The sequence below is a fragment of the Chinchilla lanigera genome, unplaced genomic scaffold (assembly GCF_000276665.1).
Source record: "Chinchilla lanigera isolate Chin_1 unplaced genomic scaffold, ChiLan1.0 scaffold00032, whole genome shotgun sequence".
Taxonomy (NCBI): domain Eukaryota; kingdom Metazoa; phylum Chordata; class Mammalia; order Rodentia; family Chinchillidae; genus Chinchilla; species Chinchilla lanigera.
Genome location: NW_004955433.1, coordinates 1,136,257 through 1,154,156, shown reverse-complemented (window position 1 = coordinate 1,154,156; position 17,900 = coordinate 1,136,257). Strand labels below are relative to the sequence as shown.

Here is a 17,900-nt window from a genome sequence, read left to right as displayed (position 1 = left end):
TATATGAAAAAATGTTCAACAGAGTTGATCATTTGAGAGATGTAAATTAAAACAACACTGAGATTCCAGCTCACTCCAGAAAGAATGGCTATCATCAAGAAATCAACCAGTAACAAATGCTGGTAGGGCTTTGGGAAAAAAGGGACCCTTCTCCACTGTTGGTGGGAGTGTAGACTGTTGCAGCCACTGTGGAAATCACTGTGGAGATTCCTCAAAAAACTAAAACTAAAGGTTCCATTCGACCCAGGTATTCCTTTTCTTGGTATCTACCTGAAAGAATTAAAAGCATCACACCACAGTGACATATGCACACCTGTGTTTACAGTGGCACAGTTTGTAATAGCCAAATCTTAGAAACAGCCCAAATGCCCATCAACTGACAGATAAAGATGTGGCTCTACATGGAGAACTACTCTGTCATGAAGAAGGAGAAGCCTGAGATATTTCTAGGTAAATGGACGCACCTTAAGACCATACTCTTGTGGGGTTTTTTTGTTGTTGCTATTTTGGGGAGGTTTTTTGGTACTAGGAATCAAACTCAGGACCTTGCACCAGCCAGGCAGGCACCTGTGCACTGAGCTATATCCCCCGCCTAAGACCATACTCTTAAGTGAAATAAATCACACACACACGTTTAAATACCGTGTTCTCTGATGTGAGAAACAGAATGTGTAAATAAGGACCAAAATGTATACTAGATATTGGGAAATGGGAAGAAAGTGTTCAGATGAGAAGGGTAATGAGGGAAGGGGGGAGGAAAGAAGGGACAAGAAAAAACAATAGAAGAAACAAATGGAAGCAAAGCTTTTGTAAATAATGGGGTGGAGGGGGTTGCAGGGAGGGCAGGGCAATGGGAAAAGCACGATACAGCACGTACAGGTACAAATTCCCCATAATGAATGTTGTTATGTAAATCTAAAACGTACCAATAAAATTAAATAAAATAAAAGAAGAAGCCCTGTGCTGCGGGTTACATCTAGAACGTTCCCAGTGCTCCGGCGTCCGGAGGCGGAGCTTTGGGAAGGGGGTTCGGTCAGGCACGTGCGGGAGCCTCCGTGAGGATGCGCGGCTAACAGAGCTGCGGTTAGAAGCTGCAGGCTGGGGGAAGGGAGGCTCTTGGGAGTGTGGCGGGGGAGTGGGGGTGGGGGGATCTCCGTCCACTTCCCGGCTGCCGGGGAGGAGCTCTCGCCCTGTGCTCGGCCCTTCCACCACGCCGCACCTGCCTGGGAGCAGCCCACCAGGAGCTGTAAGGGGCCAGCATGAACCTCTCTGCCTTTGAAGTGTGGCTGTTTGTCCCAGGGCCGAAGTGCCCTAGACATCTGGGTGACTTAACACTGACCCTGTTCGAAATTCCCAAAACACCAGGCCCCACCCACACTTTCCGGGCGAGACAGAGTGCGCGGGAGACCGGTGACCCGCACGACGGTGGGGCCGCGCCGTCCGGAGCGGGGGCCCGCTGCGGCTCCGCGCTCGGCGCACGACCCCGGCAGCGGACCCCGCTGCAGCGTGACTGAGCGCAGTCAGATTCCCGCCCGCTCTCCCCTGCCGCCTGCCCCAGCCTGGTGCCGGTTGATGAGGCCGCAGGAAAAGCTCCCCGCGAGGCGCTGTCAGGGCGGCGCAACCTGGGCGCCCGCGCTCCGGCAGGCGGAAGAATCCTTTGTCTTCAGACGGTGACAAGAGGGCGAAAAAATCCCAGCTATGCGGCCGCGCAGCCTCGCTCAAGCATGCCTTAATGGGGAGGGCTGGAGGAATGCAGGCTGCGGAAGCCGCGTGGAAACCCCCAGGTCCTCACAGCTGTAATTAAGAGGGTTCCAACACAAATCGGAGATTATGTTACCGTCTTACCCAGGGTGGTGGCCGTGGACCCTGCATTCCTGCGCTGGTTGTGTTCAAAGAGCCCTTGGCTTGTTACAATCAAACGTGCAGAAGAAAACATCGCTATTCTTCGTGGATTCTATGGGGGTTGCAGGAATAAGAGAATCAAAGAAAAGGCGATTTTAAGCTACCAAATGAAGCGCAGCTGCGCGGGGCCTCCCCGGCCCCTCTCCGGTGTTGACCTATTCACGGATCCCCGCTCTGGAGCTGAGCTCAACTTTCTTGGGAGCTCGACCCAAAATGGTTTTAAACACTTTTCCAAACTCGAGACACGGGTTTCTGGCGGGCAAAACGCACTTATGTATTCCCTTATAGTTGCTTCCCCAGTAATTTAAGAAGCACTGACCTATAACATTGTGCTTCGTGTCTGACAAAAATGCTTCTAATTAAAAGGAAAGAATAGGGCGAAAGTGTGTGATGGGAGGACTGTATGGAACGAGGTTATATCTCAAGGAAACTTTTTTTTTTTTGAGTATATGTATAGTTGGGAAGGGAAAATAATGGATACACATAATTTTTTTGGTTTGGTGGTGCTGGGGATCAAACCAAGGGCCTGGCACCTGCTGGGATGGAATTCGATGATGGAATGAGACGTTTTCCTGATTTTAAAAGTCACCACTAGCCAGGCATGGTGGAGCACGCCTGTAATCCCAGCACTCAGGAGGCTGAGGCAGGAGGATTGTTGTGGGTTGGAGACCAGCCTGGGCTACAAAGTGAGCTCAAGGCCAGCCTGAACTGCATAGCGAGACCCTGTCTCAAAAAGACGAAAAATAAATGAATAAAAAATAAAAGCCGTCACGAGGGGAGGGGCAGTGGGCAGTTACTGCTTAGTGGGCAGAGTCTTTGGGCCTGGGAAGATGAAGACGTGGAAATGGAGAGGGCTGCTGGCTGCTTCCAGCTGCTCACTGCACGCTTCAAGCGTAACTAGCAGGGCATCAGCTTTACAGCAAAAATGTTGCTGTTTGTTAATAAAAACCATTATGACAGATTACAAGTTCATGATATAACTTGAAAAGAAAAGATTTAAAAAGAGGAAAACATAAATCACTTACTATCCCACTACACAGACACACCTCTGCATATATTCCCTCCCAAACTGTCAATATATATATACACACACACTATTTAAACATGTGTTGTTTTAAGCATATTATTTAACAATCTTCTCTTAGTCAATATGTGAATATAAATGTATCACATATATTTTTATCACCTGCACCATCATTTTCAGTGGACTCATAGGTGATGGATATAGTTGATGATAAATTTTTCCATATATATATATATCCTTGCCCCTTCATCTTACATGATTGCTTTTTCAGAATAACCCAGAAGTAAATAATTGCTCACTATTTACATTATTAAGAATTAAATGCCAGGCGTGTAGGCATAGGACTGTAATCCTAGTACTCAGGAGGCTGAGGCAGAAGGATCGCTGAGAGTTCAAGGCCAGCCTGGGCTACATAGTGAGTTCAAAGCCAGCCTGAACTACATAAGAAGACCTTGTCTCCAAAAAAAAGTTAAAGCCAGGTATAGTAACTGGCCCATGCCTGTAACCCCAGCACAGCAGCAGGATTGCAAGTTTAAGCCCAGTGAGGGAAATTTAGTGACTTAGGGAGAACCTGTCTCAAAGGGAAAAAGAAAGGAAGAAAAGGCAAAATCCTCCTGCCTCAGCCTCCTGAGTGCTGGGATTACACTGGAATGTACAGTCGTTCAGTGTGAAGGCCCTGGATTCAACACCTAGTACCTCTCCACATATGTGCATGTGTACCCGTGTGTGCGCGCGCGCGCACGCACACACACACACACACAAATATTTGAATCCTTTGCCAATTTTTTTGTTTTTGTTTGCTTAGTTTTGAGACAGAGTTGCACCCTGCAGCTCAGACTGGTCTTGAACTTGCTATGTAGCCCAGGCTGCCCTCAAACTCCTGCCTCAGCTTATCAAGTGCTGGGATTATAAGTGTATAGCACACACCCAGTGCCAATTTAGCTTTTGTGTGTGTTTTTCCTTCTTTATACGTAAGAGCTCTTTTTATATTAAGGATCTTATTGGCATTTATCAGGTTTTAGTCTTTGGAACTTTTGCCATGTAGATGTTTTTAGTTTTTTACTCAGTTAAATCTACCTCTTTCTTTTTCCCTTATAATTTTTGGCTCTGGTTTTCACGCTTCCCTTCACTCAAATGATATAAATATTTACCTGTATTTTCCTTTGATACTTTTATAGACTTCTTTAAAGCATAACATAATGAAAGCCACATATGAAAAGCCCAGCGCTACCATCATACGCAATAGCTAAAGACTGGAATGCTTTCCTCTAAGATCAGGAATAAGATAACAGCCCAGAAGTTGCACATATAATCAGTTGATTTTCTATGACGGTGCCCAGTCCATTCCCAAGGAAAGGAGATCCTTTTTCCTAACATGTGGTCCTAGCAAAACTGAAAATCCACATGCTGGACCCCTTACCTAGCGGTATACATAAAAGCTAACCCCAAATAGATCAAGGGACTAAATGTAAGAGCTAGAGGTACAAAACTCTTAGGAAGAAGAAAAAAAAAAAAAAGGAAAAAGTGACAGTGGATTTGGCTATGAGGTTTTTGACCTGACACCAAAACCAGGCAACAAGGAAAAAAATGGTGTACTGTATCAAAACTAAAAATAGTGTGCATCAAAGGACACAATCAACAGATTACAGAGGCCATCTACAGAATGGGGAAATATTAGCAAAGTATATATCTGATAAGGAAGTTTATATGTCAGAATGAAGAACTACAAGTCAGTAACAAAGAGCAAGTCCCCCAATTTTGTTAGAGCAAAGGAGTAGAACAGACATTTCTCCAAAAAAATACACGGATGGCTGGTATGCACACAAAAAACCCAGTAATCATTAGGGAAATGCACATCAAAATTATAGTGACCAGGGGGCTGGGGACTTAGCTCAGCGGCAAAAGCACCTGCCTGGCAAGTGCAAGGCCGTGAGTTCGGTTCCCGGTACCGGAGAAAAACCCAAAAAAAAAAAAAAAAAAAAAAAACAAAATTATAGTGACCAGCACTCTGGGCAACTGAAGCAAGGGGATTGCAAGTTTAACCCCAGCCCAGGCAATGAAACAACGTAGCAAGTTCTTATCTCAAAATTTAAAATTTAAACCAAAGGGAGGTTCAATTCCAGCACCATGCAAAAACAAAGCAATCTACAGTGAGATGTCTCTTCATATATACTCCATCCATATTGTAGGTACCAGGAATCAAACTCAGGACCTTGCGCTTGTCAGGCAGGCACTTGTACTGCTGAGCTATATCCCTAGCCCATCCTATATACTCATTAAGAATGCTATTAAAGCCAGGTATAATGGTGCGTGACCATAAGGCCAGCACTCTGGAGAGTGAGGCAGGCTTACCACAAGTTCAAGGCCAGTCTAAACTGCATAGCAAGATCTTGTCTCAAAATAAATAAATAAATACTATTATTAGGGCTGGGGATTTAGCTCAGCGGCAAAAGCATCTGCTTGGCAAGCGCAAGGTCGTGAGTTTGGTTCCCGGTACCAGAGAAAAACTAAAACAAAACAAAACAAAAAAATTCCATAAATACTATTATTAGAGAAAAATAAAAATAGGAAATAAAAAATCCTGGCAAAGATATGGAAATTGGAACTCTTATCCATTGCCAGTAGCTTTGTAAAATGATATAGCTGCTGTGGAAAACAGTATGATGGTTTCTCCAAAAATTAAACACAGAATTACCACCCCATGCTCCAGCAGTCCCACTCCTAGGTACTCAAGGAAGGAACTCAAATAGATGTTAAGTCCTCAGGTTCATAGTAACATCATTCACAATAGGTAAAAGGTGGACAACCTATACTTCCATCAACCTGTAAATGGATAAACAAAGTGTGGTATACACACATATTGACATATGATTCAGCTCCAAAAAGAATGGTACCAAGAAGGCAAACAGGCCCATCCTGTCAGACGCAAAGGACAAAGAACTGCAAAATAACATCTGGGAAGCCAGGCGTGGTGGTGCATGCCTGTAATCTCAGCACTTGGGAGACTGAGGCGGGAGGATCATTATGAGTTCAAGACAAGCCTGGGCTACAAAGTATGCTCAAGACCAGCCTGAACTAGGCTGAACCCTGTCTCAAAAAGACAAAAAAACAAAAACAAAAAACATCTGGGGATGGATTTCTACTCTTCCTAACACCCAAGGAAAGACTGGGTCCAACACACTCCATGATTCCCTCTGCTTGAACTCCTCACAGAGTGAAAAGACAACAGACCTGAGACACAACAATCTCCCTTACACTTCAGCTTTGGCTTTCACTCAGTAAGCCTTCTTGAAACAGTGCTTCAGAGACATAGGGAATGCAAAGAGGGAAGTGGGAAAATGAGGTGCAGTTGGGAAGGCAGTGGGCAGTGATGTGTCACCATGCCAGGTACAACAGGGGGCAGCTGGCTCCAAATTCTGCAGGCAAAAGCCTAGGAGCTAGTGGAAACCTCACACCTCAGAGCCTTTGCAAGTGAGGGATGTGACAACAGGGCTGTTTATATAGCACTCCAGCCACCATGGGGGGTTGCTCTTGGTGACACGCATTCTGGAAATAAAGAGACGCAAAATAAAGCCCTTAAGCAAAGAAGGGCAATGCTGACCACTGGAGGTGTCGCCTAAGCGCACAGTACTTCCTGGCTCCATCACGTGTAGGAAACCTCTTTCCTCTTGCATAGAAACAAATCTCAGTCTAATGAAATAGTACAGGAGAGAACCTAACAATGCCTGCCCTCTGCACAGACGGAGTAAATGCAAATAACGTCATTATGTATTTATGGCCTTCTTTCTACCCTGAAGTCCTCCCTTCTTTATCTTGCCTTCTCTGTGAAAGAAGGGAGGCAGTTGTAGCACTGTAGAGTGCCTGAATTCAGAATCTGCAACTGGTCTTGGCCCAGTGGGAGGAGTCTATGCTAACTATGCTTCAAGGTCAAATTCACTGTCTTATGTATGTAGGGGAAACTATGGCAGCAGTTCTTTCAAAAAAGTGCCGACAACTTATTGAATTGTAGACTTTGAGCCAAGAGCGCTTCAATGCAAAGTATGAATGCAACCCCGAAGAACAGGACTAACCCTCTGACCTTCCTCCTGCTGCCTCACGCTTAGGTCCATGGCTGCCTTGACACCCAAAAGTACAAATATGAAAAGCAAACAAGCACTCCACAAACAAGGCACAAGAGGAAAGTGCCCGCTTTTCTGCTTTCCCATCCCCCAGACTTACTCATTCCTCTGTTCTTTCAATTATCTATCTGAAACCCAACATGTGTATTTATTTCTGGAATCCAGCCATATCCTGGGTCTGAATTCCAGTACCTCATTTCCCAATGTCCATGAGACAAGTCCTAAAAAATGCAAACTTCTCTGAGGACGGGGACACACACACACACACACACACACACACACACACAATGATGAAAACTTAAATTATACCTGTTCAACTTTCATTAATAAAATTTCTAACTTTTCAAAGGAAAAGAGAGGAATGATTAGTTCTACAAGCCCAACCTGTTTTCCTACCTTCCAGTAAATGTATGGCTCAGGATATAATTTACTATCCAAAGTACTAGGCACTTATAGCTGGGCATGGTGGTGCATGCCTATAATCCCAGCACTCGGGAGGCTGAGGCAGGAAGGGCACTGTGAGTTCGAGACCAGCCTAGGCTACAAAGTGAGCTCATGGCCAGCCTGAACTGCATAGTGAGATCTTGTCTCAAAAAAGACAAAAAAATAAAAAGAAGTAGGCACTTAGTCCAACTAACTAGCAGCACTGGCTTCCACTTAAATTGTCTGTGTTTTGTTTCAAAGCCATGTCATAGCTATTTTTAAATTTTGAGTTCTCGAGAATGCTAGGATCTTTCTGAACCAGGGTTCCAGAAACCAAGAATGGGCAAGAAATGAGCCAGTGGAGCTCAGACCATGGTGGCCACCAACAGCGCTGAGGGTGACAGTTGTGCGTGGAGTTTTGGGGGTTGCGCAGAGGGCTACTAGGCCAGGCAGAGGACGGCAGGAGAGTCCATGGGAATGGAACCAGAGCAGCAGAACGGGCACGGAGAGAGCCCACTGAGCAGTGGCTCCAGCCGAAGAACATGGCACATACACTACATTGTGATGGCAGCAACAGCTAGGAAGTGACAGGAAAACCAGACCAGGTACAGCAGACACCCTGCGTGAAAGACCAGGTGTTGCGGAGCGCAGCTCACAACTGGGCGCCTCGCCAAGATGGGTGGCGTGACCTTGAGAGTTCTGGCAGTCTGCAGCTCAGATTTGTTTCCCCGTCAGCCAGCGTTCCCCTTGTTAGCTCTGAACTGTCTCCTGCTCATTTAGTGTTCCCCCTCAGGTGCTAGGCCTGACCTGGCACTGCGGTCTCATCACAGCCCACCCACGGGATGGACCTGTTCAGCCCGAACAAAGAAGCTGTGACTGAGGGCACAGGGAGGACCTGGCTGGGGGGCAGGGAGCAGGAAGCAGGGTCTGGGAAGGTGTGGAGGGTCACACTTGATTCCCAATGTTGACCCCCCCCAGCTCCCTTAAAGATGTCACCCAGCTGCCCCTTTCACACCGGCCACACTCCCAGCTCTCCCACCAGTTTACTGGCTGTGGGGGAACGTAGATGGAAGGGTTATCTGGAACTACAAAATGACATTGCAGGTTTTGCTTTGAAATGAGTTCTTCAGGCCAAATGTTGAAAAGGTTGTGGATCTGATACTACTTAGTTTCATGATTTTCAGCAACTTTCCAGTTTCTTCATCTCCAAAGTGGAAGTAACAGTGGGCTCTCAGTGTTGTGAAGCTCCTGTGAGCCGGACGCTGGCACAGAGCAGGGCCATGGTGGAGCTGGGTACACTCTTCTAACTCTTGTCTTTCAGGGCCTCAACCTGATGTAGACCTAGGAAGTGCCTAAGAAGAAATGTACCTGAGGGTGAGAAGAGAAGCTGGCTATAGGAGCCACCAAAATCTCAAGAGCCACCAAAAATCTTTAGGAGCCACCAAATAGCTTCAGAACACGCAGTCGGTCTATCATCACAAGAAGGGAGAGACTCACAGTATGACACCCTTCATCCCTTTCCTCTAAATTCAATCCCCATATGGGCCACTAACAATGTTAAAATTAAAAATATGTGCCAACCAAGGTCTTCTCCAGCACCTGTCATGCTCTGTGTGATCCAGACCCTGTCTGGCTTTCCATCTTCCTCTCACACACTCCTCCCTGGCTTACCACATTCCAATAACACAGGCTTCCTTTTTGTTTCTGGAACATTCCAAGACTTTCCTGCCACAGTTCAACTTGCAAACCTCTTTGCATGTCTGATTTCTTTAAGGTCAAATGCTATCTTTTCTGAAAACTCATCTTTAACCACCCTACTCAATGTAAAACCTGCTCCCCACGCCTCTAACCCAAGAGACACTACCACTCTGGAATCTCTCATATTGGTTTGTCTTTGTTTTCCATTTTGCTATACCTTGAAATTATCCTGTGCGTACATAGTTGTTGCCAATCTTTCTGCTTCACATAAAGCTCAGCAGAGGTGGGGAATTTGTCCATTCAGTGTGAGGTAGCAACTGTAGCCACAACACAGAAAATCGATCAAGTTGGAGTCCAGGCAAAGTAGACAACTCATACAACAAAGTTATAGTTTAATCTATGGGATAGACACTTCAAACAACTGCACTGGGCAAAAATGTTCCATTTTCAAAGAGGAAACCAAGGCTCAGGAAAGCTAAGACACTTAGCCATGGTCCATGGTCAATAAAGACCTTGGTAGAAATGAAACTTGTTTATTTAAACCCAAGCCTTCTACCGCTGAAATATGTACTTTCCTATACTGAACACACTTGCCCAAAATGAAAAAATAAAGTAAAAGGAATTACAAACATCAAAGAGCATTTAAAAGTAAAGAATTAGAAAGCATCTCCAAGAAAAAATGCAGTTCAAATGCAGAAGGGCATAACAAATAGATGCAAAGGCATTAAAAACTGCAATTGAGGTCAGCACAAACTCTGAGCGTTCAGCTCGTCCATCTGCCAAGTTAGGGAAGTGTCAGGGGAAGGCAGGAAAGAACTGTCACTTCCACTCCGCAGACCAGACACACAACAGCATCCCAAGGTAGTTTCGGGGGCAGTCACTAGAAGAGAGGGATGAGCGCCTCACTTTGTTTCAGGGAGAGGCGCCTGGGGGCGTCAAGAGCAGGAGAGGCAGACGGGTTCCTGGGATGGCCGGAGTGGAAGAGCAGCGGCTCCGGGCACGATGCTCACTGCTTGGAACCACATCAAAGGCGGAGATGTGGGAGAATTTGTCTATGACTTAGTTCAAATCCAAAATGTCCTCTGAGGTTTTGTTTTTCTGAGATTGATAGAAAGTCTCTCATTATGTGTCTGCAGTCACTGTGGGCTCACTAACAGGAGATAAATATCTTCAATTAAACTGTGTTCCCTGCGCAGGAGGCAAAGCCTGGGGAATTCACTGGCTTTAACATAAGGCAGATCTTTAGTGATGTGAAGATCTGTGTGGCGCATCAGCCTGCCGCTCAAATAAAAGCTCTCCCTAGCAACACCGAAAGGCTTACCAAGATAGTTTGTGCCTCCAACATCTTAACACTTTAAACAAGGCCTAGATAACTTTTTAAATGTTAAACATTTGGGGAGGGGAGTTCTCCCCCAGTCTAATGCAAGTCAACAGCTATTTACCAAACATTATATATGTGTAAAGCAATCTGCTTACCTGTTTTGCATACACACTGCTCTAGACAGTTTTCTAACACAAGACTTTAAAGATCCTCTCTGTTCACTAATGCCATTTCATTTTTATAAAATTGTGACGCATAACTGAATCATTGTGGGTAACAGAAAAGAAGGAAGAAAGGAAGAGGGAGAGAAAGGGAGGAAGAAAGTGTGGAAGAGACAAAGTGGCAGAAAAAAGAGGTAAAAATGAGTTTTTAAGTTCTACAATTTAACAGACTAACAGAGGAGCTAGGATGGCACAGTCAGAAAGTAATTACTCCTTCTCCAGCTGAGACACACACACACACACACACACACACACACACAACACAAACCTTGTTTGCTAAAACGGGAAGACTTTGGCAAATAAATGAACTTTTGTGCCTCTGTTTCCTGTCTGCATAATAACGAAATTGAATTACATGATTGCTGAGATTCCTTACAGCTCTAAAATTCCACCAGCCACTTAACATTTGCTGAGAATTTACTCTGTGTGAAATGAGCAGTATTTTGCCAGGAGAGGCAGGATATACAGCATGACCTGGAAGAGACTACAGTGTGTTCACGGGATGCTAAGCACAAACTCCTACTGTATCAGAAGCCACCGAGAAGGCAGGTGCCGGGGAGGTGGGGGAAAGGAGGGATCGATGCACCAGGGGCAGAGGCAGCCGGAACAAGAGGGAAGAAACAAGGTGGTTTTTTTTTGTTTGTTTTTTTTTTTTTTTTTTTTTGGTTTTTCTCCGGTACTGGGAACCGAACTCACGACCTTGCGCTTACCAGGCAGGCGCTTTTGCCGCTGAGCTAAATCCCCAGCCCCCAAAACAAGGTGTTTTAAGGGCACCAGAGAAAGGAACCTCCCTGGTATGAAGGACAAAGGGTATTAAAGGAGCAGCAGGAAAGATAAAGACAAAAGCTCAGACAGATCAGTCAAATTAACAGTCAGAACACCAAGCTGCTACCACAGCACTTAGGAGAGGAGGGGAAGATGACTTGCAGCGAACTAATTTAGTCCCAGGGAGCTGCCTAAAATTCTATTTCAATTCAAACTCAGGGGTTGGGGCTGAAGGCCTGGTAGAATAAACCTTGTTTACTGCAGCAGAAATGGGCCAGTGGCTGGGCATGGTGGCACACACCTGTAATCCTAGCACTCGAGAGGCTGAGGCAGGAGGATTGCCACAAGTTTGAGGCCAGCCTGGGCTACATAAGGAGTTTTAGGTCAGCATGGAACACATGGTGAGACCCTGTCTCAAAAAACAAAACAAAACAAAACCAAAGACCAGGGCAGGCCTTTTTCCTTAAATTCCAAAGCCCATATCTGAAGAGCTCCCAAAAGTACTTCTCCAGGTAGAGATACTGATGAAGATACAGTAGGGCCAAGAGCAGCAAGTGGCCCTCTCACTGCTTGAGTCTTGAATACCTAAAAGAATTGCTTGAGGAAACAAGTTTTGTTTGTTTGGTTAGAGTTTTTGTTTGTTAGGTTTAAGGCAGCAATCCTCCTGCCTCAGCCTCCTGATTATAGGAGTGTACCACCATGCCCAGGTGGCACAAGTATTTTATGAAACCTTACGGGATTAAGTATTTTTTTTAAATTTTTTTGTTCTTCTCACAAACTTGAAAACATATAAAATATAAATTCCACACTGCACCTACACATGAGCTCTAGCTATTGTCAGTGCAGAGCCAGGCATGGCAGGCAGTGTGACTGAAAGGCACAGGTGGTCAGTTGAGGGACTCTCGCACCAGAACCCAGGGTTCAAGTCCAGGCTCTACCACTTGCTAGGAGGGAGAGCGTCAGCAAATTGGCATCTCACTGCTTGTGGCTATCTCTGGGGTACACTATTGCCCTCCACAGAGCTGTAGAAATGGAACAAATCGGTCATGGGACCTCCTGAGACATGGAGACACAGGAAGCACTCGGTAAGTGGTGACTGGTGGCTGTGGATTGCCGCTATTGTTACTACTTAATTGACCAGCCCTGGGAGCAGGTGCGTCTCTACTGCAGGTGCAACGCTTTTCCCAGCTACAATACACAGCAAGTGAGTCATAATCACAGCACTTTGCCAACTTCCTGAACTATTGAATTGCCCAGAACTCACATATGATCACTATTTTTTTAAAGTTACCCTTTCCTTTTGAAGTTCACAGATGACAGAGGCTCTCACTGATCCACCTTTCCTTTACAAGGCCATTAAGTCCCAAAGAAAGCAATCACCAAAAGATTTCTTTTATTGCCACCCTTTGTGGTTCCTTTTCCTCCATTCACTCTGCTGCCTCATTTGTACCAAAAGAGAAATGATATTTCACGCATTACACTGTTTGTCACTCAACCTGGCAGTCATAGTTGTGTGTGCCTTTCGTGTGTGATCAGTGTGTGCTGTCCCTTCCTTTCCCCTGAAATGGGGCGCGGGGGGGGCCTTCCTGCTTCGGGAGCAGAGGGGACATGTTGTTAGCAGTGTGTGGGCTGACATGCACTTTTTCTATTGTCTCAAACGTCCAAACCCCCTGAGATGGCAAAATAAGGCCCCGAGTCCCCAAAATACCCACGTTCTAATTCTTGGAACCTGCAAGTATGTCTGTTACATGGCAAAAGGGAATTAAGATTGCCAGTGGAATTAAGGTTATTAATCAGCTGATTTTAAAATAGGAAGATTATCCTGGATTATTGTGGCAGAACCAATAAAATCACAGGGGTCTTTACGAGTGGAAGGGGGCAGAGTTAAAGGTCAGAGTGATGCAAAGCAGAAAGGGCCTAAGCAGCTGGGCTGGCTCTGAAGACACAGGAGGGGCTGTGCACCAGGGAACGTGGACTCTGGAACTTCCAGCCCACGAGAGGCTGGAGTCGGGGGAAACCTCTCTCCTGGGCCTCCAGCAAGGAGTGCAGCCCTACTGACCCTTGGGTTTTAGACCAGTGAGACCTGTGTCCCGCTTCTGACCACAGAACTGTGAATTAGTAAACTGTCTTTAAGCCATTAACTATGCAGCAATTTGTTACAGCAGCAACAGGAAACTAATACCACTCTGCCTTGCAAGACCTGCCTGGCGCACTCCTGAGACGCCGCCTCCGTTTAGAAAGCCCATTGCACTATTTCAGCTTTGCTAGTTAATTCAATAGAATTAGTGAACACCTATTGTACAAAAGGTTATTTATTTGCCATTATTTCTTGCCATTATTTCTCTCAAAATACTTCCCTGGGCTTCAAACACAGTTAAGCCACCATTCTTGAAATTTCTGCAGCAGCTCTGGAGGTCTTCTTTTGGGAGTTCCAGCCAACAGAAAGCCAGGCTTGTAAAAACATTGTGCTTTTACAACCTGAGATCCTAGAAATACATAGTGAATAGGAAAGACCCAGCCCTTTCATTTCCTCAACAAATATGCGCATTCCCAGACTCTGGGGTAGATGTGGCAGAAATGGAAAGAAAACAGTCCTCATCACAACGGCTCAAAGGCTTCTGAGAAGCACTCGGCACAGATAAAACACGGTAATTTGACACAGTCGGTACAGGGCATAGGAACTATTATGGTTTCTGTCTAGATGCCCCCCAGGAACTTCATGCGCTCGTGGGTGGGCTTCTGGAGGAAGGTGGATCACGGGGCACTGGCTGTTTAGGAGCCGGGTCTGGTTGGAGGAGGGTGGTCACTGCAGGTACCTCGGAGAGTTTATCTTTCCTAGCTCCTTCCCTCCCTCCCTGCTTCCTGGCTGCTGCCGTGAGGTGAGCAGCTTTCCTGGCCAGGCCTTCCTGGCACGGAGCCTCTGGCCTCAAAGCACGAGCCAAAGCCAGTCTCTCCTGCAAGGTGCGGCGTCGGCACTGTGTCCCAGGGACAAGGACGGTGACTACAACGCGAGTACAGAAGACAACCAACAGACTCAGCGCGTGGACTGGAGCAACTTCAGGGAGAAGCAGCAGAGCTCAGGTGAGTGAGGGCCCGCGAGGCAGGTGGACCTGGTGTGGAGCTCAGAGCTCTGGAGGTGACACTGGAAACGCAGCTGGTACATGTGAGGATCAGGATTTTAAATGTCCCTTCATTTTTATTGTCTTTAATTGAAAGGAAAATAGCCACATGTGACTGCTGGCCTCCAAACTGAACAGAGCAGACCATACTAAACGGTACCCGTATGGAGACTGCCCTCTCTCCCTCCTCCTGCTTCTTACTGGCTGGAAAGCAGATGTTACCGGAAGCCATCCTGGACCAGGCCCACAGGACATCAGCCCAGGACGTAGGGAAGGACATGAAGGAACTTGGGCCCTGACAATATAAGAAGCCATATTTCAGTTTGCTTCTGCCAGGCTGTTTGGCGGGGGGTATAGAAACTCTGAAACTGTTTAACCTGCTGTTATCTAGGGTCTTTGTACAGCAGCCAAATCTGTCTCTTAAAATGATGAAAAACAACAACTGTAATCTTGGCTAAGATTTTTTTTAGTTCTTTCTTTGCAGCAGACACTGTGCTAAGCGCACATGCACATTTAATGCTACACAGACCACCGAGGTAGACAGTGGCATGCGTCCATTCCACAGACGCCATGGAGGTGGAGCGGGACAGCTCAGCAGGGCCAGGAGTTCGCTTTTCTGACAGCAGACGACACTCTAGTGGGCGAATGCTGCCTGAGTCACATTCCTGTTGCTGGGGCACAGCACCCAGCACCCACAACTCGAAGGAGGAGAAGGTTACTCTGGTTGGTGGTCTCAGCCCACAGCCAGCGGCCCTGGGCAGACGCAGCCTGGTGGAAGGTACTGCTGTGGAGGAGAGCTGCTCGCGGAAGGCGGCTGGGAAGTAGAGAGAAGAGGGAGGAGCCGCTGAGGGAGAAATGCCCTTCCAGTGCCAGCCTCCGACCAGACATTGCGTCCTGACGCCACATTTTGCTACACAGCCCCTAGCGCCCAATCACCTTCCAAAAGCTCCATCTATGAGTGCATGGCCTTCAGGGCACCAGCTACACAAGCCGTAATAGACACATACTATGTTATCATGGAGGGTCAGACAAATGGGTGTGTGTGCAGCCAGTTTTAAAATGTACAGAAGTGGCGGCCCACACTTGCAATCCCAGGACTCTGGGAAGCTGAGACAGGAGAATCAGAAGTTTGAGCACAACAGGGGCAACTTTGCAACGTAGTGAAATCCTGTCTCAAAGTAAAAATATAAAACTGGGTGTAGTGACACGCGCCTGTAATCCCAGCACTTGGGAGGCTGAGGCAGAAGGATCACAGTGAGGTTGAGGCCAGCCTGGGGTAAGATAGTGAGTTCAAGGTCAGCCTCAACTACATAATGAGACCCTGTCTCAAAGAGACCAAAAAATTAAATAAATAAATATAAAAAAGGACTGGAGATATAGCTCTGTATGAAGACCCTAGATGCAATCCCCAGTACTGCAAATAAAGTAAAATTTAAAATAAAATGCAGAGGTATATTTGCCATAGACATTCTCAGTTGTTTACCTAACAGCCATTCCCCCTTCTTCCTATAAAAAGAACCCCAGATTGTTCAAACAGTAGGCATAGATTCCTGGACTTCATGAAGGACAGGCCTCTGTTGCAGAATCCATGAGAGAACTCCTAACTAGTCTAAGCTAGTCATGCCTTTTGCCAGTAACTGGTCTAAGTATAGGCATGTAGCATAGTTCTGGTCAATGAGATGTAAGCAAAAGTCTGAGAGAAACAAAAAGCCCCAAACAAAAGGTCAAAACCTGCCTGGAATGAAGATGCAATGCTGGAAGTACAGCATCCATCATGCAACCATGAAGACAAAAGCCCACATCATCAGAATGCAGAAGAAAGAGCTAAGAGGGCTCCTTGCTGAGGTCGCTGAGCTGTTATTCCTTTCCTGGGCATCCTACCTCTAGACTTCTTGCAGGGTGAGAAAACAAGCCTCTATTTACTCAGAGCCACTATAAATTAGGTTTTTAGTTTTTTACTGCTGAAGTCCACCCTAACTGACACACATACACATATGCAGACATTATCTTCTGTTTTCCTTGGGAAACTTAAGGGAAAACGCCCGTGCTCACAGGGTGTGCTGCACCTTTGCCACTGCCGCTGTGACACTCAGTTCCCAGTGGCCAGCCAGTCAGAAGCACTGGTCTCCCTCCCAACACACACTTGATGATGGCTCTGAACAGCCTCACCAGGCAGCGGTGCTCACATCTTCTTCCCACCCTCACAGCAAAAAGAAGCGCCCTCCCTCCGTGGCACATATTCCCTGGGGAACGCCCATGTCCGAAAGGCACTGAAGTTCCGTTGTACCAGACTTCCTTAATATTCTGATATTTTAAAACACATCTTAACAGGCAGCGTTGAGAAGAAACACTAACCCTGCTGTGGAGATCCTTTATCACGGAAAGATAAAGGAAGAGGGAGGCCTGGTGCAGGATGCCTGAGATCTAAAATATTTAATTACACAGCGACACTTAGGCAGTGAGTGACGCTCTGCTCCTGAGTTCCTGTGAAAGCCGATTTAACTCTCGTCTCTGCGCATAAAAAGCAACAAGTATTTATGCAATCAGTTACCAGAATTACAAATTTAAAACATTCTTAAAAGCCAGGTATTTCCAGTGGAAGGAGAAATGATCAGATGTTCCTCTGTTCGTGACCATACACCATGCCACCTTGCCATGTTGTTGACCTTTAATCTGATTTGTAACAGAAAAGCTCATGGGGCAACTTAGCCTGTCCTACTCCATTCACAAAAAGAGAAGATTAGCCATCAAAGGAGCACATTTTTCCTGGGATTTTGTTGAATAAATGAGCTAAGACATATTTCCCTTTCAAATACCAAAAATATTTCCAGATAATAGGAACGGTAGGAAACAGCAAAATTAAGATTCAGGCAAAAGTTTACAAACGGAAAGAGAGAGAGAGAGAGAGAGAGAGAGAAGGAAAGAAGGAAGGAAAGAAAGAAAGAAAGAAGAAGGAAAGAAAGAAAGAAAGAAGAAAGAAAGAAAGAAAGAAAGAAAGAAAGAAAGAAAGAAAGAAAGAAAGAAAGAAAGAAAGAAAGAAAGAAAGAAAGAAAGGAGAAAGAAGGAAGGAAAGGAGGAAAGAGGGAGGGAGAGCGGGAGCGGGAGGAAGAAAGCCCTGGACTGCAGAGAGGCCGCGTCGCGAGGCGAGACCCACCTTGGAGATGATCAGCGGCTCCCCGCGCTCCAGGCCGCCCTTCAGGGTGAAGCCCCAGGGGGCGCCGCCCTCCAGCACGGCCTCCAGGTACAGGTGCCGGGCCCCGGGGGGCGCGCGCGGCTGCGGGCGCTCGCGCGTCCTCATCTCGCCGGACC

At 46.4% G+C, this 17,900-nt stretch overlaps 1 protein-coding gene and 1 long non-coding RNA gene across 2 annotated transcripts in view; one reads left to right on the top strand and one right to left on the bottom strand.

Annotated features, from left to right (window-relative positions):
• Shroom3 (shroom family member 3) overlaps nucleotides 1-17,900 on the bottom strand; it is a gene marked incomplete in the record, with an annotated part of 287,861 nt that overhangs the window by 269,293 nt on the left and 668 nt on the right. The window contains 1 exon segment of the mRNA XM_013516209.1: nucleotides 17,746-17,900. Within this exon segment, the coding sequence (XP_013371663.1) occupies nucleotides 17,746-17,889 (144 nt within the window).
• LOC106148942 overlaps nucleotides 17,760-17,900 on the top strand; it is a 3,076-nt gene continuing 2,935 nt past the window's right edge. The window contains exon 1 of the long non-coding RNA XR_001234741.1: nucleotides 17,760-17,832. This is a non-coding gene — a long non-coding RNA (uncharacterized LOC106148942). The remainder of the gene's footprint in view (nucleotides 17,833-17,900) is intronic.